At 32.2% G+C, this 24,886-nt stretch overlaps 1 protein-coding gene across 1 annotated transcript in view; it reads left to right on the top strand.

Annotated features, from left to right (window-relative positions):
• Window positions 1-254: 254 nt before the first annotated feature.
• Window positions 255-24,886, top strand: part of LOC122515837 (thyroid receptor-interacting protein 11-like) — a 32,153-nt gene continuing 7,521 nt past the window's right edge. Inside the window, exons 1-5 of the mRNA XM_043633342.1 lie at window positions 255-565; window positions 958-1,037; window positions 4,905-4,979; window positions 24,328-24,492; window positions 24,748-24,861. Coding sequence (XP_043489277.1) covers window positions 463-565; window positions 958-1,037; window positions 4,905-4,979; window positions 24,328-24,492; window positions 24,748-24,861 — 537 coding nt within the window. The 5' untranslated portion in view covers window positions 255-462. The remainder of the gene's footprint in view (window positions 566-957; window positions 1,038-4,904; window positions 4,980-24,327; window positions 24,493-24,747; window positions 24,862-24,886) is intronic.

Below are 24,886 nucleotides of genomic sequence, written 5' to 3'. Positions count from 1 at the left end.
CGATAATAACTAAACAACTTCACAGTGTAAATATTCCAAGACTCTTTTCTTTTTTTTTTTATATTCACATACAAGTTAATATAAAATATTAAATAAATAATCTAGGATTGTTTTCGAGATAGACATTACAAAATTTATATTTGATTAGATAGATATTAAAAGAAATAAATATTTGAGTAGAATAAAAAATAAAAATCGATAGAAGCGACTTCAATGGAAATAAATGGAAGTTTGAACGCATAGGAATTTTATGGTCAATGTTGTCTGCCATGGTTATAAGTGTATTATTAAGTATGTATGTTGTGAAGGTTAATGAATGTTTCACGTCATCATATTAATTTAGTGTTTATGCAATTAATAAGTGAATTTTTGTTAAAATATGTTGTACACGTGACGTCGAGTGGATAGTAGGTGTGTGCGTATTTTAAGCATTGAGTTTAACGGTAAACATCAACGTGTAAAATGGCGTGGTTCGGTGACAGTCTTTCTGGATTATCTCAATTAAAAGGCCAAATTACGAACTTTACGAAGGAGGTACTTTCCGAAGGGATCGTTAAAGAAATTGGTACGTAATGAATTTTTCATGAGATCTGCTTTAAAAAAGCAAGAACGATGTCCTGTATTATTTCGCAAGAAGAAAATTTAAGGTTATTCACGACTGTCAAAATAAGAGTCTGTTTTACCGATCCTTTTTCCTCTAAAATCTAGTTTACCGATTGAGCTTTGACTTGGCGGTAAATTTCAAAATATCCCTAGGCTTACCAATTAGGTAGAAACTACCAATGCAATAAAATTATTAAATAAATAAGTAACTGAACACTATATGTTGAATGAACATCGTTTCATTCTAATATGCTATTTAATGTTCTATGGCGGTTTAAAAAAAGAAAACAAATTACAGCATTGTATGTTACTATTTAGGTAAATAAATTGTTGTTTCTTTATATTTTAATTTAGATGATCAAACGTTGCAATTGAAAGAAGCGAACGAACGTTGCATAAAACTGCAAGAGTTATTGGACACGAAGGATGCCGAAGTGAGTATACTATTCTTCTTCTTTTTACATAATAGTCTTTCATAATTGCGTTTACACATATAGATACACGTATACACAGGCGAGTAATATCCTCCTATCGATGGACTCGAAAGTTGAAATTTATCAAAAATAATATTTAAGTTTTTCAATGTTATCGGAGAGGATCTAAAAAAAACCCACCTTCTTCCTCTTTGTTGGTTTTTTCGTGATAAAAAATAAAAAAAGAAGAAAGAATGAGAGAGAGAGAGAGAGAGGGCCGATTAGAAATGATTTCAACAGATGTTACTCTCCCCAATATAATCACGAACGAGTGTTAAGCAAATACATTTAACTTATCTGACCATATTATTCCACCACCCCCGCGCTCTACAAAATCCTATTTGGACCCTCCTTCTTTTTTTTTATTATATTCCTCATTCCCCTCATTCCTTCCTTTTTTGTTTTCCCTTTTAGAATCGAATAAATTATTCCTATTTTGTAGAACTCGGTTGTATCGAGGAAGTAAGGAACTTTGAAAAGATCAGAGCGTATAGAATTTTATCAGATTTTCTTTTCAAATATATTCTTTAAGAAAGAAATACTTGAAAAAAAAAAAAAAAAAAAAGAAAAATCCTTGTCGGAAATAAATGACTCCCCCCTTGTCTCGTTTACAGTTTGTGCATAATGCAACAGTTTGATATTGCATAATAACATTCGACATCGTCATCCGTTCCGAAAGAGAACACAGAAATAGTTTTGTGTGCTTGAGGTCATTGAAGTCCCCTTATTCTTTTTCTTCTTCTTCTTCTTCTTGTAGCTTCGTTCCGGTTCGCTATCGCAGCCAATTTGCGGAAACGCTGAAACCAAAAGCCTGCAAACGTACTACATACTCATTCTCTTTCTCTCTCTGTTTCCTTTTCTAGGCTTTTGTGGTTAGCCCTCGAAGGGTATATACTTTCACTATTCCGTTCTGTTGTGTGTTTCGTCTATCGATAGAGAATAGCATGCCCGACCAATATCGCGAGCTTTTAGTCTCTTTACGTTTTAACAATGTCTACTGTTTCGAAACAATTGAGAGGGAGAGAAACTTTGCACCAACGATAATATTAACGGGGTTTAATGTACCCCATCGATTTTTCAGTTTAGTAACAATCATCAACGATTCGACGCGAACATTTTATAGGCCACATTTTATGTTAAACCCTCGCATCTTTTATATATATATTTATATTTATAATTTCTAATTTTTAATTTTTAATTTTTATTTTATTTTATTTCTTTTTTAGAATCGTTTAGAATTCATTTTCGATATAGTTATATCGTAGAAACGACGTCCAGTTTCGTTTTCACATTTCCATTCGTATTGGTTCTGATTTTGATTAATATTTGGACATCAGACAGAGAAAATATAATTGCGTAAGATTAATTAGTTGATATCGTACAACAAGCTGCAGTTTTATAGTAGAGACATTTATTTGAGGTGTTTTATTTTTTTATATATATATATATATAGTTATATACAATGTACATACGGTACACGCAAAGTTATCGACAAAATGGCCGCGCCTAGTTAAGGGTTAACGACTGCTCACTTTGAATGGAACAGCACGTAACGACGTCCAACATTATAACTATGGTAAACTGCCTCGAGTTATTTCATTTATATTATTACATTGTTTTTAGTTTATTTACAGATTTTCATTCTATTATTAGAAGAAGAAGATAGAACAAAAGAAAATGAAGATTAGTTAAATTCGCGACACGAAAATCACTTATGTAATTTTATAACACGGAATAATATCCAATAGATTCAATAAATAATTCGCGAGATCTTGTGCGTGTGTGCAAAGAAGTAATATAAATAAAATGTTATCATTTATAATATTTGATCATTTATATATCTCGCGTAGATACGTTTTTTTTTTTTCTTTGTATCATTCGAGAGAGTCACGGTTGTGAGTTCTTCCTGCAACTATGAAAGATTATCGATACGTTCTTATCGTTTTATCGATCCAATCAAAATTTTATTACCTTTTTTTCTTTTTCTTTCTTCTTCTTCTTCTTCTTCTTTTTTCATTCTATTTTTTCTTTTTTTTTAATAACTTTTTACGATCTAAAAAATGAAGCGACGAATGTATTTTCCAACGTTATTTACTCGTATCCCAGATCAACGTTTCGTAGAATTATTTAGAAATATTTTTAGCTCACACCCTGTATATATACACGCGTAATATACTTTCGTTGAAACGTATATTAAACGCGTATGCGTGTATATTAATCGAATTGGTCGATATAAATCGATTACGTCGGTCGATATTATTTCGATTTTGATACGTAAACGTGGGCCCACCCACGTTTATATGCCCTACTCCTTCTTTCTCTTTCTCTCTCTCTCTCTCTCTCACTCTCTCTCTCGAGTTAAACGAACGCAAATGGTACGATTCCAACAAGTATATCGCCATTTCCGGTTGGTCCGTACGCGCAAATACTCAGAAAGAAGAGAAAAAAGAAAAAGAAAAGAAAAAAAACAAACAGTACAACCAACCAACAACAACCTTTTATGCACACAACATATACACTGCATACAGGGTAGGTCAAAAGTTCAGTTCGTTCGAGAATTGATTACCCTTTTCAATAATTTCCTATAGATCATCAATTCTTTTTAAAATATTATATCAATGGGGAAGAATCATTCCTCTCGTTTCTATTAAAATATTTATTAGAAAATATAAATAATTTCTCATAGAAGAGTAATTAATCGTACAAATCACCTAGTTACCTTTCGTACCACTCTCTGTGTCGCTCGAAAGTCAAGAAATTTTATATTTCTTTTCCTATTATTATTTCATTGATTATTTGCTTACCACATTAAACGAGACTTTCTCTCGCACCTCGTCTCGTTCTTTATCTAACACGAATCTATATTTCTAATAATCTCTTATCTAGAAATTTATATGGAACTTTATAGTTACGATTAAAAACTCTGTCTTATCCGACACAATAATTATTTCTTCTTAGAAAAGATATTCCGTTTGAATTTATCATCGTTCAACGACTAAAAACAAAATATTTATTTTTATTAATCATCGTCGTCATCCCATTCGTATAGATCTCTCGCATAGATATTTATTATTTTTTAATTTATTAATTCGAAGTATCGCGTCGTCAGGTTAATTCGGAAGTCAAAATGGTTTCTACTCGTGTTTATTACAAAGAAAAAACAAGCCAAAAGGTTTATCCAAAAAATGCAACGATATGCAGCTTGACTTTCGGTCGTAACTAGTTTTTTTTCTTTCCAAAAGTTTTCGTTTATGCGTGATGGTGGTAAAGGGGTGGTGGTGGTGGTGGTGGTTGGGGGAGGGGAATAGGAGGAAGGTGAAACCCAACTAAAAACAGGGAACAAGATCTCACACGGCTGCTCGACGAGTGCGTGGAATAGAAGCGGGTCGCGAAGGGAAGTCATGGGGCGAAAGGGGGGCAGAGGGGGAGTCTAAGAGGTAGATGGGTTCAGAGGAGGAGGAGGAGGAGGTAACGGGGAAAAGGGTTGGGGATTATCGCAAGGCAAACCTGAGATAAGAAAGGCAAACAGAAACTCGCTCATCGTACTCGTCCCCCACCACCACCACCGCCACCGTCACCCGCCATCACACCGGACTTCCTTCTCTGATTATAGTTACCAATATTTAAGTCGACACCCTGATTACTAACACGCTTTTTTACACCGTAATTTTAAGAGAAATTAAATGGGGGAAACGATTCATCCATGGCATTCGTTTGATTCTCATGGGCTTGTCGTATTTCTTTTTTCTTTTTACAATGAGACTCGTCCTACTTTATAATTTTCCTTTTGTTTTTTTTCTATTTCTTTCTTTTTTTCTTCTTTTACAGATTTCTATGTTGCGCCGACAAAATTGCGAGCTGCAAAAAATTGTCGTCGAGTTGGACACCAAAACGAAAGAATCGGTGAGTCCCCTTGGATTATTTTATTCTTTTTCAGATGATAGTAGAATCGTTCTGATCATGGTTTATTTAATATATAATTAATTGTAATTAAATGATATATATATATATGTTATGTATACTACAAGAGAGTCCAGAGAGTAGACGTGTATTTTCTTACTCAGCACATAAGAAGAGAAGTCTCGAAATCAAGCGTGGCAGCTGATGAGGCTGATAATATAAAACTGCCGAACGCGACACACTCTCATTCTCCCCTTTCTCACTTCGTATTACGCCAACGACTGCAACAGTCATAACTCTCTTTATCGTTCTTATCGATAGTTTAAAACCGTTTTTCACGGACTTATTTTTTCGAGTTTCGTACGTTGCAAACCGCATTCCTCGGTGATTTCGTAATAAAATCAATCCGTAAAACAACAGTTCCAATCAATTTTTCTTTTAATCTTATTAATCTCTTACTTTTCGAAATTTGTTTTTCGGCTGAAATGAAAGTAGAATAATGAGAAAGAGAAATTGAACGTTCGATAATCGATTAGAGGATGTTCTCTTTGCTGCAGTAAGATTCTGACCAACGAATTATCACCTCTCGGAATGTAAATATATATTCGTAAGAGTTTACTTTTGCGGTTCAGTTCGACCTAGAAACCGCTTAGCCTCAACTCGCGCGTTTATACACATACACACGCGCACATAGACACACACATTATATAAATATATTTCCATCGTCGTTCAAGGAACATTTTTAATGCTTAGAAAACGATAATTCTTATTGTTAAGTCTCTGATAGATACCACTAACTACTCGAGGTTTTCCTTCAAATTGTTGTCAAGTGGTCATCACGCTGATGTAATTAAAGAAAATAAGTTTTTGTTGTTGATAAGCTCTTGATAATTATATTTCAACATAGTTCTTTTATCTATTTTTTTTTTTTATTTTTTGTCTTTTTAAATATTATTTCTCAACTCGTTATTTTTTTCCCCGAAAAGGGACGAAGAATATTTTTCGTGTGCGCGTTTGTGTGTGTACCAAAGAAGTTAAATTCTTGAACCCGTGCCTACGCGATGTGTTTTCTACCAAACCTATTTTCATTTTTTTTTATTTTTGTTCTTTTTAGTCACGTATACGTTTTGAAAGAGAGAAAAAAAGAAAGCAAATCTCGCTAGAAATGCGAGATAAGAAGATAAGCGTCGCCTTATACCCTATTTCATATCTTGGACCAACAAAGGATTGGCCCTGTTCTTCGTGTCCACTAAATACATATGTTCCCTCGCGTAACGAATCCTCTACCAAAAAAGAAAAAAGTCAAGATTCCTCTTTTTCTCTTCCCCTTTCACAATTCTCTTTTTTCTAGCTTCCTTCGAACGTTAATCCAACGTTTACACCAATTTTCTACGCTTTTCTATCCATATTTATGCCTATAAATTATGGATTAATCTTTATTTAATTTAATTTGACATATATAATACCATCCTCTTGAATTATTGAAACCATTTTTTTGATTCCAATAATTTCGTCAAAAACGATGCGAACGTAGACGTCTTACGCGTTACCAAGATGGCGGCCACCACGTCCGCCATATTGAATTCTTTTAATCCGCGCATAGGTTGCGACAAAATGGTCGTAGAGACGTAATATTCGCAAACAGGAAATTATTTTAATTATACGAAATAATGAAATATACAAAAAATAATGAATATTTGTTACTTATTTGTTATCTTTTATTAAAAACGTTTCGTATTTTTACGTAGAGTTACTATTCCTCCGTTCGTCGATGAATGTACGAACGAGTTCGTTTAGCGCCTTGGAAATCGTACTAACTTGAACCAACCTTTACGATCTTTCCTCCGCAAGTACTATGTCGATTTTTGTTCTTTTCTTTTTCTTTTTCTTCTGAAGCCGTTCGAGTAACGAGACGCTAAAAATGGTTGTTGCACCGACCCTACTCGGTGTTTTCAATCTTCGTCAAAGGAGGAACGCGAAGAGAGAGAGAGAGAGAGAGAAATAAACAAATTCTTGTGTTAGAGATAGAAAGAGAGAGACGACGCGAGAAGGAATAAGGAAACGAAACGAAACGAAACGAGAATATAAGGAAAGAAAAGAAGGAGAGAGAGAGAGAAAATTCCACGCGAGGTGACTCACATGTCGTCGTCGTCGTCGTCGTCGTCGTCGTTTCAAACTCCACAGGTTTAGTTAACCGCAGTCCTTGAAGTCGATCGAACTTTTTAATGCACCAGAAAAAAAAAAATCGTTTCGAGCACGATATCGCTTATCGCTTTTAACCGCTGTAAACTTTTTTCCTTTACCTACCTTCGTTACTTTTTTGGTTTGTTTGTTTCTTTGTTTCTTTCTTTCTTTTAGAAACTCATTTGCACCGTGGCGAAAAAATTATTATATTTCGTTCTATTACTTTGCAGAAAACGGTATTACCTGTTCTATTGAATTCCCATTCGTTCAAAAATTTGCCGACAATAATTATTCTTATCGGAAATAATTATTTAAAAACAACAAAATGATAGGATACTTTATATAAAGAACTTTGTAAATATATATATATATAAACGTACTCTAAATAAAATCAACTATAAATAATATATAAAATACATTTGCAGCCTCCCCCACCCCACCCCTCGCGTATACATATGTGTATAATTACACCCACGTTAAAAATTATACGAGTAAAACGAGTAACTCCAATTTGAAGAGGACCCCACCCTCTCTCTCTCTTTCTCCTATTCTCGCGAAATGTAATCGATCATGAAGCTTAACAACAGCTGCCCGAAGAAAAAGAGGAGGAGGTGGTGGATGATGAAGAAGAGGAGAAAGAGGAGTAGGCTTTAGTAGAATTTTTTCTGATAAAACATACGATAACTAACGATAGGCCAAAAGTCAAAGAGAGGAAGAAAAGTGAGATAGAATAATGGTTAGGGTTAAAAGGGGGGTTGATAGTGACTATGACTACCCTTAGGTTATAACTATCGTCTCTATAAATGCATGTGCGTTAAACGTTTTCTGCTTATGACGTTACTGTACTTTGACTCGATTGAGTGGAGAGTGACAAACAGAAAAAAAAAAAAGAAAAAGAAAAGGAAAGAGAAAGAGTTGGAACAAATAAAATATTGAAATTTAAACCAAACTCATTGAAGGGGCTACTCTTGAAAAAGAAAAATAAATAAATGAAGAGGAAAAGAAGGTCAGTGAAAAAAGAATTGTATTTTTTAAAACGTTCTTATACATATTTATATTTTGTTATTTTTCAATTTGAATTTATGTATATGGTACGACGACGAAGTGTAAATGGTGTTGACGCGATACGTGTATACGTAATTTTGTCTTCTCCTTCTTGTTCCTTCATTTTCTTTTTAATTTACTCTCTCTCTCTCTCTCTCTCACTCACTCTTTTTAGTCTTTTGTTTATCCTCGACGTGGTGTTTAACTTCACGCTCGATAGCCACTCAAAGTTTTATCGACTACGACCATAATAATAAACAAGAGAGAAAGAGAGAGAGAGAGAGAGAGATAGATCATTGAAATCCGTTTGAAATGGCATTGAGACGAATATTATACCAAGAGAAATTATACAACGGTCTAATATAGAAACGTTCGATAAATTCTGAGTGTTATCCTTCGTTTAAAATTGTGTCAAGACTCGTTGTTACTACATCTAACAAGTGAAAAACATAAAATGATAGAAAGATGGATGGATGGATGGGCAGATAGATAAGCGAATGCAGTGTGAGAGTGAGACAGAGAGAAAATATTGTGTTTACTCGTCAATTATTTATCATTTTCGAATGATATTCAACGATTACTTCAAAGAATTCGATTTGAATTGTATGAAGAATAACGTATATAATAATATTTATGCGTTTCTACGACTATGATAGAGAAAGAGAAAAAGTATCTACTCTAAAAGAATAAGTATGAAACGATTTTCGAATATTTATTTTAATAAAAAAAAAGAAAAAGAGAAAAAAAATACTATACTCAGCAGTCTCGAGTCTAACTTTTCTTACATTTGATAAAACGTAAGGGAGCTTATGTCAGATTTAGATATACATGTATTGTATGTATGCCGAGAATTCTAAAAACGCAACGTAGCCGTAAATATGCGAAATCGTTTTCGTTAAAAGCGATATCTTTCTTATATTTTTGTTATCTTTTGAATAGCATTTGCTTTTGCATACTTATTCAAGAATGACGTACATATATATAATTACATTCATACATACAGAAAATTACGGGCTAGAAATATTGAGAATAATTTTGAAAAAATAATTACTTTTCCATCGTTAAAAATTGTTTAAGACTTCGTAAAGTTTTACGAAAACGGAAATCAATCTAAGCAAAATGATTAGCCTACAATAGGATTTTCGCTTTTAAAATATAATTTATAATCTCCGTTTAAAAATAAAAGCTAATACAATTAAAACCTTTCACGTAGTATTCTTCAAAAAAAAAAAAAAAAAAAAACGAATAGAAATTAATTCCTAAAAAGAAGAGGAAGAAGAAGACAAAAAAAAGGAAAGGGGAATCTAACGATTAGCATAATAACCTTTTTCACGCTCCTCCTATTCTTTTTTCCCTATTTTTTTTTCTTTCTTTCATTGTCTTTTTTATTCGACTTGTTTCCTTCAGCTGCGCCCGCAGCACCCACTCGCATGGGGGCCGATAAAAATGTTCTGTAAATGTTCTTGTAGTTAAACTCGACGACGCGTTGTACATTCGTATATATATATATATATATTCTAACGCACATCCGAACGGAAAAGGTTGCTAGCCTAATTACATTATTCATGATTCTCTCTCTCTCTCTCTATCCGATTGCTTGTTGTTTACTCGCTTTGCTCCTCTTTAGGCCATGCCATATTTATAATATTAATTTCCCCTCCTAAATATCATTTTTATCCTCATCGTTTGTAAAGAAAACATTCTTAAACTAATTTAGTGATTATGACAATTAACAAATGCGAGGATTCTTTCTTTTATTTTTTTTTTTTTAATATTTCAATCCAATCGCAATGTGCCGAACTTTGTATACGTTTTTCGTAACAGATATAGTACTTAATTCCTACGTATATAATAATAGGGGATTTACTTAAATATATATATATATATATATGTATGATTTTTAATTTTAATATACGATAGATAATATTTCGAATAAACAAGAAGAAATAATAATAGAAATAAACGATATCTCGAAATGTATCGAGGTCGAATCAAGCCACCACGTCCAATCAGTTTACGCGTTACTAATTCGACTCGTATTATCGAAGGCTCGTAGCAAAGATAGCCTGAGGTGTTTTCTTATCGCGAAAAATGTTACCTACTAGGCGACCATTTTGAAATGCACTTTCTTTTTTTTTGTTTTCTTTACCTTTGAAGCTCGAGAAAAATCGCGTTTCCAAAATCTGTGATCATCACGCGTGATAGAAATCATTACATCGATTTACAAACAAGATTAAGAATAATTTCAAATCTTCTACAATTCTTTACATACATACAAACATACATACATACATACATACTATTTTTTCTATTCTTTATTTTTCTTCTCCCCAATGGTTCTCGAATAGTATTAGTTATCCATAATATACGTAAAAAATACCTGTACACCATAACACCGATAGATCTTTCTTATGCATTAGACGATCCCTCGTCGTCCATCAGCAACAGTAACTCTCTCTCTCTCTCTATTTCTCCCCCTACCAACCCCCTTTTCGTTGTACACGTGCGTGTATATAAACGAAATTGCTTCTACGTTTTCCTTTGCGACATGGGGTTTCTACCCGTATATATATATACATACATACATACATACATATATATATATATATATATATATATATATATACAAATTGATGTATTAGTGATGCGTTTATGCATGCCAGAACCAAACGCGTATATTATATACATGCTACACAACACCAACTACGTTAGCACACATACACACACACATACACTCGAGTTTTGTCATCGTCCCATCGTCGTCGCACTTAATAGATTCTACTCTGAGGGTTGAGTGAGGGGGCAAGAAGGGGGGAGGAAGGGAGAAGGGTGATGTGTGTTACAAACCATCGACGGATATCGATCTATCTATCTCTCTCTCTCTCTCTTTCTCTCGTTTCTCTCTCGTCTCTCGTATAAATGTATTTAATTTAACAAAGTGAATTAATAGCAAAGCTACGAATAATTAAATAGGTATATATTTATTATTATTTACATAAAAAAAAGACAAGGAATCTTCCGATCGATTGTATCGAATTTAATTAGGGGAATAGGAGAAGTTTCATTGTTCTTTTTTAAATTAATTATTGGGTAGGAAGGGAGAAGGAGGGGGGAATAGTAATATTAATTTTTATTCTATATTGTATGCAATTGTATTGTGTAATATCGATCGAGATTGTTAATAAATGATTGTGATAATAATGAAATGAAATGTTCAGTAAATTTAATTCGTTAGAAGAAAATGATGACTATCTTAGAAAGTTCGTTTTTTCTTTTTTTTATCCTTGATAAAACTTAATGAAAACACATACTCCTTCGTTGTATTTTCTCCCATGCAAAAAGATATCTTATACGTACATAAAACGCATACGCTCGCGTACACAAAAACACATACATTTATTTTTCCTCGAATCTATATAGAACATAATTCTCGTAGGAAGAGAATAGGCTATCGAAGGGCATATTATAGTCCATGCTTGTTGCGGCTCGATGCATTAGCTCTGTTGGCAAGCGTATCGTCCTTTCTCTGTGTACGTGTGTGCACGTGTATGTGGTTTCTTATTGGGAATAAGAGAGAGAGAGAGAGAGAGACAGAGAGTATTGATAGAAGAGGATGAACAAGAGAGAGTGTAGGACCTGAGATATCGATACCTAGTCCTGCGACGTGTCCTAACACATATTCACATATACAACCATAATTGTGTTTGCTCTGTGTCGATCACGCTACGTAACCCCCCACCCCCACCCTCTCTCTCTCTCTCTGTAGAAGAAGTAAAATGCGTAAACATATAGATGCACGTACACCCACACATATGAAAATGTTCGAAGTACATATATCTATATATATGTATGTATGTATGTGTGTATGTATGTATGTATATACCTGGTATGATGAGTATACGTGTTTACAAGCGCATTTATACATATATCTCTTCTTCCTCATACGTTAGAATACATACACACATACACACATGTACGTACACGTACATGGAAACACCTCGTGTTGGTGGTGGCAAGCAATACTCTAGGTGGTAGGAGGAAGAGTCCTAGCGAACGCACAGTCGTTTCTCAACGCTCGTACCGTGAACGTGTATCCTCTTGACCATCGCACGTGATCAACAACCCCCCCATTTATTCTTATTTTTTTTTTCTTTCTTTATTTCTTACAATTTTTTTTTCTCCTACTAACCTATATCCCATCAATAATACCTCTTATATATATCTTACCTTACCGAGTGTTACCGTTTATTTACGAGTAGAAACAAGAAGAAAAAAAAAAAAAGAAAAAAGAAATATCGGACAATTATTTTTTTCCTCTGTGAATAACACCACCGCGTATCTCAATTTTCTTTTTCTTTTTATTTATTTAATTTTTTTTTCGTTTAATTCTCGACTCTTCTCGAGTTCGAGAATAAAGTTTCGGGAGAGATAAATAGATAGGGAGAGAGAGAGAGAGAGAGAGGGAGAGAGGAAAAATCAATGATCGAGAAACTTTTCTGCTTCGACGAGGAGGTGGTGGTGGACGTAAATTGAAGAGGAGGAGGAACACGATATTGTATTTTCTGTTTTGTGAGTAATCGAGAGATACCAAAATGTTTCTTTTCTTTCTTTCTTTCTTTCTTTCCTTTTTTTTTCTTTTTCTTGTATAAAATTATATTCAATGTATTGAAATATTTATTTTTTAATTTTAGTTTTTAATTGAATTATTTTATTACATTACGTATGAGAGTTTTGTTTTTTTTTTTTTTTTTTTTAATTTGAATGATAAAGATAGTAAGAACCATGACGAATCTTAGGAATCGCGTGACATATCTGTTTCGTGAAACATTTATTACGGCCGGACAAAGCAGTCGGATTTGGATGATTATTATACGCACTTATTTTATGTAAGTGCATTCTACAATCACGAGGGAGACAGAGAGACAGAGAGAGAGAGAGAGAGAATTCGATTAGAGGCGTCATTTTCTTCCTCGACGTTTTTTTTCCCCTTACGAACGCTTAACGATCGAGAAAAATAATTTTATAAAACTAGACAGAGCAGAAATATTAACTTCGTATTAAAAGAAGTGCGTCCAATTAAAATAAAATAAAAAAAAAAAAAGGGAAAAAATTAAAGTAGAATTATAAAACGCGAATGTGGGATCGTGAGTCAATTGTAGGAATAAAAATAAATATTGTCACACTCCTCTGTTACAAATTATTGAATAATTAAATATTATTATTATTATTATTATTTATTGGCACTTTATCGTTCGTCGCCAGAATTTTTGTATCTTCATTTATAATTACAGTTGCACGTGTTGCCTTTTTTCTTATATATTTATTTTTAATTTTTAGTTTTTTATTATTATTATTATTATTTCTTTATAGTTACGAGATCGCGTTACGGCATAATGAATGAATGAATGAATGAATTAATGAGAGAGAGAGAGAGAGAGAGAATGATCGCGTCCGTTTATCGAAGTGGAACGACGAGATTCATTCGTACGAATGATTTTCCAAAGAGCTAACTAAATTATTCTCATCCTCCTCTCCCCCTCCCTCTCCCTCCTTCTCTTTCCCTCTCTTCTCGAGAAAATATATATATATATATATGTTGTGTGTGATGCTAGGCGCAACAAGTATCGCATCTATAGGAACCCAACATATATTTTCTCTTTTTTTAAACCTCGCCTAAGTTATTAACATATTTTTTCCAAACGAATTTTATATCGATAATTGTATCAACGATATATCCTGTTTTATATCCCGGATTATCTTGAAACATAAAGAAACATTTCATGTAATTCGATTTAACGTGATTTGCCGATCATTCATAACGAATCCACACTTGGAACATTTTTTCTTATTGAAAAAAAAAAAATATATATGTATATGAATAATAATTATTCGACGTGTCTAATATATTTAACAAAAATTCGCGTAAGAAAAATATAAGTATGAACCGGAGGGAGGGAGGGAGGGGGGGACTGAACGCGTATGATTTTTCTTTTTTACTTAATTTTCGTAAAAAAGTATTACGCAAAGTATCTTTCCTCTCTTTTATTGTTTTTTCGTTTTCGTTTTTCTTTTTATTTTACGAGGACGATTGTTAAAAGCCTCGAACTCGTGCTCTCTACGACGTGTGCATAACAATATGTATGCAGAAAGAGAGAGAAAGAGAGAGAGAGAAGTTATGCACTCGTGTTGCAAACGAGCAAAAGCAAGAGAACAAACGTTACGACTGGGATTAACGCGTTCGTGCTGTTATGCACAAATAATCTATAATACTCGTAACTCGTCTCACTTTAACCTAGAAATTATTTATAGTATCCTTTTTTTTTTATTTCTTTAGATTCCCCCTCCTCTTCATCTGCAATTATGTATACCGCACTTGTTTATAAATATTTATTTGCTATTCGTTCATTTTTTCTCTTTTTTTTGTACTTCACTTTAATGTCAAACAAAGTTAAGGAACAAAAATAAAAGAAAAAGTCGCGCGTTGCTTTGGAAAGACGCATCCTCCGCCATTTTGATTTTCTTTTCTTTCCTGTCGTCGCCATTTTTTTTTGCGTGTATTTCCTTCGGCCGTTTAAGAAGGCCACGCGCCAAAACTGTGATTTCCTTTTTCTCCTTACGTTATTATATTTTATATCCTCCTTTATACGATTTAATTTGATATTTCCGCGAGGAAGTGGATTTTATCGATTAGAGATCGTTGTCGATGTAATTAAAAAAGTTTGTTTACTTCTTCTCCAGAATCCAAAGAAGAGAAAAAAGTAATTTACAGCGAGCGCGTAAAAATGTGCTCGTAATATAATTTTTTTCTTTTCGAATCGCGTAGAATAAAAATGAGAAGAATTTATTAAGTTAAGAAAAGAAAAAGAAATAGAAAAATAAAAAAAAAAGGAAGAAAAAAAGAAGAACGTGGCTTTAAGTGAGTGAGAGAGTCGTCTATCTATCGGTAGATAATATTCGAAGGACACGAGGAACTTATACCTATGATTATTTAACTAACAACGCGATGCACGATTAGCCGCGTGAACACATACGAATAATACGACGACGCTCACGCACACGCACACGTACACGCACACGTACACGCATGCAAGCGCACTAAACGTAAGTAAAGTTACGATTGGTTTAATAATATCATTTTCGTTGTAAAAATCGACTTGTCGCGTAGTTGTGTGTGTGTGTGTGTGTGTGTATGTGTGTGTTGTGTTAGACGATAAAAACCGTCGTAGAACGAACCGTCGTTCCTTATCTCGAAACAATAACCGTTTTCTACGTCTAACGTTATGTGCCGTTCAATATTTTATCATTTTTCTTTTCCCCTTCTCTTCTCTTCTCTCCTCTCCTCTCCTATTTTTTTCCTTTCCTATTAGTTTCTCTTCTTTTGCAATTGAAGTTTCGAGAAACAACAACGATAAATTGTTTTTCCAACGAATACTTTGTTTTTTTTTTTATTTTCCATTGCAACGTCCGTTTCTTCCTTTGGAAAAATTTTGTTCATGAAAATTTTGGAACGATAGAAAATCGATACTTGTCTTTTCTTTTTTCTTTTCGATAAATCAAATATAACGTCAGAATAATTATCGTTAGCTTAAATAGATAGCACGTGTATATTTTATTACGTGTATATTTATACAAATATACGGAGGTTAATTAAAAAAAGCGATCCTTGTACTTTAACCTTTGAGTAACTTTCAATCTGTTTTTATGCTAACGATTGGCAGTGACACACCTGCCTATCGTTTACCCGATAAATTATATTTATTATATTGATTTTTTAATAATCTCATATCTTTTATTATTATTATTATTATTATTACGTTAACAAATTCAAAAGATTTCCTCTCATTTCTTGTCGTAGAATAGAAGAACAATGTGTAATAGTTATTTAAAAGCCGATTATTATAATATACGGGTTAATCCTGGAAGTTGGAAAAAATGTATGATAATAATGACGGTAATGATGATGATGATGATGATAATGATGATGATGCTGATGATTTTGATGACTATAATGATTAAGAAGGAAAAGAAGGATATGCATGATTCAGTGTTTCCAGATTTGGAGCGAAAATACTGTAAGAGAGAGAGAGAGAGAGAAACTAACTCGTATACACGATGACTATGTCTATCTATAAAAAAAAACATATATATATATATATATATACATGATATTTCCACGATCTTTAATTCAAGAGATTATAAAAACATACGAAGGTGTTCTATAATATCTTTTCGTTTATGTAAGCACGAATGTAACGTTACTCGAAGATACAATAAGAAAAAAAGAACGAACTAATGTGCAATTAAATACGTGATTGATCAAAAAGTTCTCAAGTAGTTTTAAAAATAAATTTAAGGAATAAAACTTCTCGGGATTAGCTATTAATATTACAATACGACGAATTCAATGTACAGTTATACTGTTTTTAAAAACAACAATCTAGGTCTGGAAAACTTTGAGAAAGGGGAGAGTCATTCATTTTTCGAATAATCTACGATAGTTTAGGTAAACTTTCGCGATTGGAACGGATAGAATGAATTAATTGTATGATGCATTCCTGCAATGTTACCCCCACCCTAAAATACTCGAACGATATATTAATTTAATTAATTTTCGATCCGTTAATTATTACTCGTCTTGAAAATATAAATTGTGCAACGTGTTACTGTTTCATAGTCGGATAATCTTCGTACATTTCCGTATATCTATCATTCGTGTATACATTAGGCTTACTTATGTTAGTTAGACAATAATTATACAGTCGTAAGTAAAAGATAACGCGCGCGGTTTTTTTTTTTTTTTTTTTTTTTTTTGTATTATCTTAACGCTCATGACCGAATTCTGTCGCCATATTTCTTTTTTAATTTTTCCTCTTCCGGAAGATATTAGAACGATTTAGATAAGAAAAACCTTTCTTTTTTATTTTACGTATGTGTATGTGTGTGTGTGTGTGTGTTTGTGTTTCGATTCGGCAACGCAACAAAACGACGATAAACAAAAAAAATAAACAACGTCGTACGATCGTAATTATTGATAATCGTAGTTAATCGTTCTAACGACGAATTTATTTTTCTGTTTCCAAAACGACTCAATAAAAAGAAATATATTTCGAAAGAAAATGTCACGGGTAGGAATTCGCGTTCGAATAGATTTTTATTTGAGGATAAACCAAACATTCATAGACGATTAAACATTTTTGTAAGTTTAATAAAATACACGAACAAACAAATAGACACAAACAAAAAATTCATTCATTTGCGTCAAAGGTGTTAATTTAAATGAAAATTCCTTCGATCAAAGATCAAAATCAATCGTTAACGATTAGAACGCGTCTATGTAATAGAAGAATTCATGTCCTTGTAATCAGCTTAGCTATCATCATCCTTGCATGCTCTGTTTAAAAAGGTGGGATAATCAATTAACATTTTATTCATAACGTTAAAAACACGTTTACCTTAGCTATTATATTACAGACAAATATTATTTAACGATAATAAGAAATAATGTTGAATAAACTGAAGTGTCCATTCATTGTCGGGGGGGCGGGGGGCGAGGTGGGGGGAGGTTTAAAGGGAAAAGAAAATAATAGAAAAGTTAATGAGTATAATATAATAACTTATGAAACACCTTATATAAAATCTTCCGTTAAGAGAGTAGTTAAGAATTCCATGAAGTCTCGAAAGTAGTAATGGCTTCTTCTTCTTCTTCTTCATCATCTTGTTTCCCTTCGAGAGAGAAAAGAAAAGAAAAGAAAAGAAATAGAAAAAAGAGAGAAAAATATCTTCAACGCGTGGCACTGTATTTTGTATGTGTATTTTTGGGTACCATTATTTGCTCAAGAATTACGAAAGGAATGGAAGAGAACTAAAGAAAGAAATAAGTGCATACACGACGTTTTCACGCTCGTGTTCCTCGTATTCGAAAGGACACACGCTTTTTCCGGTATCCAAATTTTTTTTCATGGAATAAAAGGTTTCCTCTTGAACACAACGGTGTCATCAAACCGTTGTCACGCGTGCTTAACTTTGTTGTCATCGTTTGAAAAAAAGAAAAAAGAAAAAAAAGAACCCCCTCATAAGAACGTTTCGTTCCATTCGAAGAATAAATTGTGAAAATTGTATATAAATTCGATTAATTATTTATGGATAATAATAATAATAATAATAATTTGATACGAAGAATAAATAAAATTATAAGAAAGGGGAGAACGAATAGTAGAAGCTCGGAGAAAGAAATCAAAAATATAAAACAGAGAGGATCGGAATAAAGTCAACGTACGCGATATTTAAAGCGTGAAGCTGAAACTGCTGCTTGGGTGTTCCACGTTCTGCAGATGACTCGGTAGAAAGAAGAGAAAGAACAGGGCTCGTGCTTATCTCGAAAGAAAAAGAAGAAAAAAAAAAGAAGTTGAACGTTAGCTTCTGAGTATCCGACACGAGAGACACCGTGTACCTTTTCTATCTTACCTCGGTGCTAATATCCTGCGGTATCAAGAAGAGAAGAAGACGAACCAAGTTACTTACTTATTGTTAGTTATATACTTACTGCTCCCGCCGAAAAGAAAAATAAAAGGAAAATAAAACTTGTGATACGAATACCAAGCAAGAGAACACTAGCAGCAGCAGAGGAATCGTCGTCATCGAGCCACCATTTTACTTTGCTTTAGCATTGCTGACTAATAAACGGCATCTAAAAGTATTTTGTTTTATATAAAACCTACCACCCACGCACAATATATATCTGTTCAAAGTCAAATTTCTTTCTGATAAAACACACCCTTATTCTTTTTTATAATTCGTGAAACAGTTACAGAGTTGAGTGTGTTCAGCTAAAATAATAGATATGAAATTTATATTTTTGGGTGTTTGGGGGAGGAGGGAATTTGTGTTTGTATAATACATTTATTTATATAATATAAATTAAGATATATTAATCTAATCGTAATATTATTTCTTTTCTTTTCAAATGGAATATTTTCAACTTCTTTAAGAGTTGAATCAACTGTTGGAATTTGAAAAGGTCTGAAAACGATTTCGTCGTTCGTTGACACCAAAAATATACAACTCCTCCTAATTATAATCCTCTTATTTAACATACTAGTAATAAATTCATCTTTAGATTAGATTCCAATCTACTAATGACGGACACACGTTCGTTCACAATCAACCTTTTTGTTTTACGACAAGATCCTTTCTTTCTTAACACCTACTTACATATACTTTACGGTTGATCTACTTGAAAATCGAGAAACGCTAGAGAACACACACACACATACACAGACAAATATTCAGTTATGATTGTTATATTGTTTAATAAATATTAGCGTTTTCTTTTCCGCTATTTCTTCGATTATCGTCATAGGTGAAAAGAAAAAAAAAAGAAAAGAAAAGAAAAGAACGGAAAGAAAAAAAGAAAGAAAAAAAAAGCATAAAAAGGAAATAATAAAAATACAAAACGGTATAGAAAATATATCGGTGAAGTATTACCATACACGAGGTATAATATTTAAATAACAATGCCGTTTTCTACAAGTCATTGTGACGCTCTCACCGATTATTATTACCTCGCTCGAATGCTATCGCGATTCCTATACGTTCTAAGCATAAACGTTTATGTTTTCTGTCGTTTATAAAACTTTAAGTCTTCTACTGTGTCGAATAAGAAGAAGAAGAAGAAAAAGTGACGTCAAACATTTTGTAAATTTCTAAGAATTTCCTTTACAACAAAATAATAAAAGGTTCAAAGGTCTTTCCAAATGTGATATTCGAAAATTGAATTATTCTTTCTCCTTCTTTATTTTTTCTTTTCTAAACTTCTAATCGGGGGTTTGTATTTTTTACAAATTAAATATAATACAAATATAAATAAGTCGAAAATAATCTTCCCTGAGAGACAAATTAAATTTCTAAACCTGTGTCCCCTCGTGGAGAGGAAAATAGAGTCATTAATTATTTAAACAAAAAATCATTGATAATTTTTCAATTTACTCTATTCTTTAGCTACTCTTTTTCTTCTTCTTCTTCTTTCACTTTTCGATAATCGTCGAAAAGCAATGATACTAATCATTTCTCTATACTTAGAAGAAAAAAGAGAAAGTAAAAGAAAGAGAAAAAATAATGTATGTGTATATTTGTCTTATTACATTATATATGTGGATGATCGTTACGTGTACATGATACCATAAGATATTTGATTACAGTCTCTGTTGACACAGCTCGTGTCTGGATATTCAGCAGTACCATCTGCTAACGTTATTAAACTTCCTTCACTTTCAATTTCAAACATATTTTTTTGTCTTCTTCGACTCTTCTTCTTCTTCTTCTTCATCTATACGTGTATAATATAAATCATAATCTGCTTATAGATATTAACAAGAAATGTTCCACATAAGAGAGTTGTGTTTAAGTATTTAGAAAAAACTGGAACAAACTTTTCAAATAACATTTAAATAAAATGTTTAGCAGCAAAAATTATTTAAACGAAGTAATAACATTATAAGTTATGGTATAATTAAATGTCCATAAATGTTGCGTTTAACTACCTGGTGTGTAATATCCGACAAAGATAACAAACAACACAAATTATATATATATATATATATATATATATATATATATATATATTAAAATATTGAAACAGGTCTATTATCCATGACGAAGTAGAACTTATTTTTAGTTTGAAAAAAAAAATTACTTACATTAGCACGAAGTGAGAAAGAAAGAATGAGAGAGGAGAGAGAGAGAGAGAAAGAGAGGGTCATCGCCAATACGATAGGACACTTCCTTTCTCACGTTACGTTATCAGTTTTACTTGTAACTCTATATATGTGTTTGTATGTATGTGTGTATGTATGTACGTGTGCGCCTGTTCGCAGACATTTCTTCGCGCATTTTATTTTTTATTTTTCTTAAGTACCGATAACGGAGAATTACGTGTAATAATAGACGAAGAAAGTTAGATACGTTTCGCGTACGTCATTGTTAAATTGTAAAAAAGAAATTAAAAAAGAAGAAGAAGAAGAAAAAAATACGTCTTATCATTTTACTCGAAAGATTTGAATCGCTATTTGAAATTTTATTTCAACTTAGTTAAAACTGTATTATAAACGTACGATTCGAATAATGTTAATTAAATGTAAAAGAAATTTGTGATGCTCGTTTAAAATTCAAAAATCAAATAAAATCAAATAAAATAAAATAAAATAAAATAAAAGAAGACAAGAAAAAGAGATAACTTTTGTACTTTTGTGTAACGTGTATGAGTCAAACACGTTAGTTTGCAAGTCAAACGACGCATTATTGCTTGACCTGACCTAACGAAACCCCTTTTCATATTCATTACAATCGTTTCTTCTTTTTCCTTTTCTATTTCTTTTTGACCGAATCAAATCGAATGAAATTTCACGCTCGAATGCATTTTACTTTATTTTTCTTTTTTTTTTTTTTAACACGAATACGTTGAATATTTGGTATACCGATTTGGATTATGTATACTTCGGGGGGGTAGATATACAACTAAAATAATAATAGTTATTCTTGTAGATCGAATAACACGATAAGGGTTTTATTTTATTTTATTTTTACTTTTATTTGGAGCATAATTTTCAATCGATAAAAGATTCGAAACGATATTGTCCAATGCAAACGGACATTGAAATTATTTGCATTCATCTCGACATACAAAATATGCATGTATGCACCCAGGAGCCACGCACGCACGCATGCATGCATGCATGCGTGCCTGCATTTAGGGTTTAAGTATCTCTTGGAAATCTTTTCTTTTTCTCTTTCTTTTTTATATATATATATATATTTATTTATATTTATTTATTTATTTATTTGTATTCCCCTGCGATATTATCCAACAGGACTTCGTAAGTTCTCTTTTTTTTCTTCTTCTTTTTTATCGATTTGAATTTGAATTCGATCAAAATTTCTTATCGAATTCGAATTAAAGTTATGCGAATGCATAACTCGAAATGGAAGGAAGGAAGGAAGAAGAAGAAGAATGATGATGCTATTTTAAGATAGTCATCTCTCTGGTTCGTCGTTCAAATTATCTTTCATACGAGATCTTTTCGATTTATCTGTCGATGTTTTTTCGGGATCACGAACTTCTCCGTGTTTGAAAAAAAAGAAAAAAGACAAAATCAATAAAAAGAAACATTAATTAATTAATTATCATTTAAAATTGTATCGCTAATAGAGATAAAAACCAAAAAAAAAAAAAAAGAATTTTGTTTATCTTCTCACGATAAGCTAATTATTTTCTTTCTTTTTTTTTGTTTTTTTTTTTTTTTATTTATACTGATAATGTACTATTTATTTTAAAAGTTGATTCCACGAAATCGTGCACTCTCTTTCTATTTATTTTTTTTATTCTTTCTTATTTTATTCGATGAGATATGCAAAGGAGAAAGAGAGAAAAAAAAGATATACGAGAATTACTCGGTGTTCCAGGATAAGATTACGATAAACTGAGATCTCTTATTTTGTCTACGCGAACGGTAGTAGTTAAGATATCTTTTATCAAATATTTTTATATTAAAAGTAAGATATATATATATATAAATTATAAGAAGATTATTTAAACGTTCTAAGCAAAAAGAAAAAGAAAAAAAAGAAGAAGAAACGTTAGATACAAAAAATGTCTGTAAGAATATTATTATATTCATATCCGGTTTAGTTAGCAACACAATAGATGTTGGAAATCTTTAAAAGACGAATATAAAAAATGGTCTTTAACCGTTATTTGCATTTCCAAGGAAGATCAAATCTATGGCAAGACGAGAAGAAGTGAAGTTTTTATCTTCTCTCTCTCTCTCTCTCTCTTTCTCTCTCTCTTTTTTTTGTTTTTTCTTATATTCCTTTTTGCTTATCACGATCGATTCTTCTAAAAGAAGCTATGCGTTCTCTGAAAAGCCTACTACGAATTGACTTTTAGATGAAGAACCTTTCGGTTTTTAAAAGTCCAGTGTGTCAAAGGAACGCGAGTTGCATTGTATACGTGGAAAAATAACTTATGGTTGCTTATCCTACTATTCTCCTTTTTTTACGGCCTTTTCTAAACACCCTTTCGTGACTAATGATGATACACATACACATACATACATATATGTATTATATACCGGGTAAATCAAAAGTTACTAGGATTCTTATAATTTGATTCGTAGACAAACAAAATATTAGCTCGAAATATATCCCATAAGAATAATTTATCTTTCCTAATATTAATCTGACGTATTATTTAAAAAAAAAAAATAAAATAAGAAAAAGAAGAAGAAGAAAAAAATAATCAAAGTATATCAAAGTAATGTGCGACAAACCGTGGTAGGATGATGAACGTCAGGTTGCATAACTCGGGACAATCTTTGCGGAATGACCAAGGATTTTGTAAGGTCTCGGCGCAAAATCTTGACATCCTTTCTCATTCGGTTACGCGGGCAATTCGAATAGTTCGTTTTGGTCACGTGAGACATATCCGTTTCTTCTTCGATAATAATACAATATAATAATATAAACTTATTACATATATTATTATTACTTTTTTTTTATTTCTTGCATAAGTAAAATAACTTCTACTTTTATTATTTCTTTTCCACATTTTGCAGTGAACGTGTACTGAGAGGGATAACACAACATAATGGTGTGTAGTACACCAACACAATGTTTTATTGTCTCACGAGTCTTTCTTTCTCTCTCTCTCTCCCTCTCTCTCTCTCTCTTTCTCGCACTAACACATACTGACAGGTTCTTATATAAACGTGCATAACAATACTAAGTCGCTAATAATACGGCTGCCCGCGGCGGATGCATTTTCCTTCTTAACTCGAATCGCTGAAGCATTATAGCGTCCTTTCAATACTCACGACTATTTCTAATGCAATACATAATCATCCTAATTCTTTTTTAAGACACACTATTGCCTCTCTCCTACATTACAAACTGCTCGAGGAACACATACATATCCTGTCGCGAGCTAAAATATTACAGAAAAAAAGAAAAAAAAAACAAACCAATGACAATTTGCCATACGATATAAAATAATCTTGTTCTTGTTCTTTTTTTAATTAAAAATGTATTTGTCGGGTGTTTTCTTATTGGTTTTTTCTTTTTTTTTTTTTAGAACGAGAATCAAGATGAAGAAGGTGACGTTTTCTTCTGGGACCCACCGTCGGTTAAAAATCGTAACTCGAAATATCCAAATCATGGTAGACAATTGCAAGAACAATTGGCTCAAGCCACCATGAGAATACGGGAATTGGAAGCTGAACTTAAACGAACTCAAAAGGTTTACATACATACCTATATATATGTGTCCCATAATTATGAAAGTGATCTATATAATATTGAATTCTATATAATATTGAATAGTTTAAAATAACATGGTATGAAATAACTGATAAACTTGTTTTTTCTTTTTTTTTAATTTTAGTTTAGACCATTTTCATAATTATATATGGGCACATATATTTGTATTGAAATCGATCGAAATGAACTAATTGAAAAGTACGATAAATTGATTTATCTTCTTTTTTATTTTTAGGCTAACAATAATGGGAGTATAATGGACGAACTTCCTGATGGTCATCATCAAAAAGCAGAATATTTGCGTGCCAAACAAGATATGGTCAACAGAATCGTACGAATGGAAGAAAAGGTAATGAATGATTGATTTTATTATG

This window comes from Polistes fuscatus, unplaced genomic scaffold (genome assembly GCF_010416935.1).
Source record: "Polistes fuscatus isolate 324 unplaced genomic scaffold, CU_Pfus_HIC Scaffold19, whole genome shotgun sequence".
Lineage (NCBI taxonomy): Eukaryota > Metazoa > Arthropoda > Insecta > Hymenoptera > Vespidae > Polistes > Polistes fuscatus.
The sequence above is the reverse complement of the archived record's forward strand: the minus strand, read 5'-3'. Positions and strand labels throughout refer to the sequence as shown.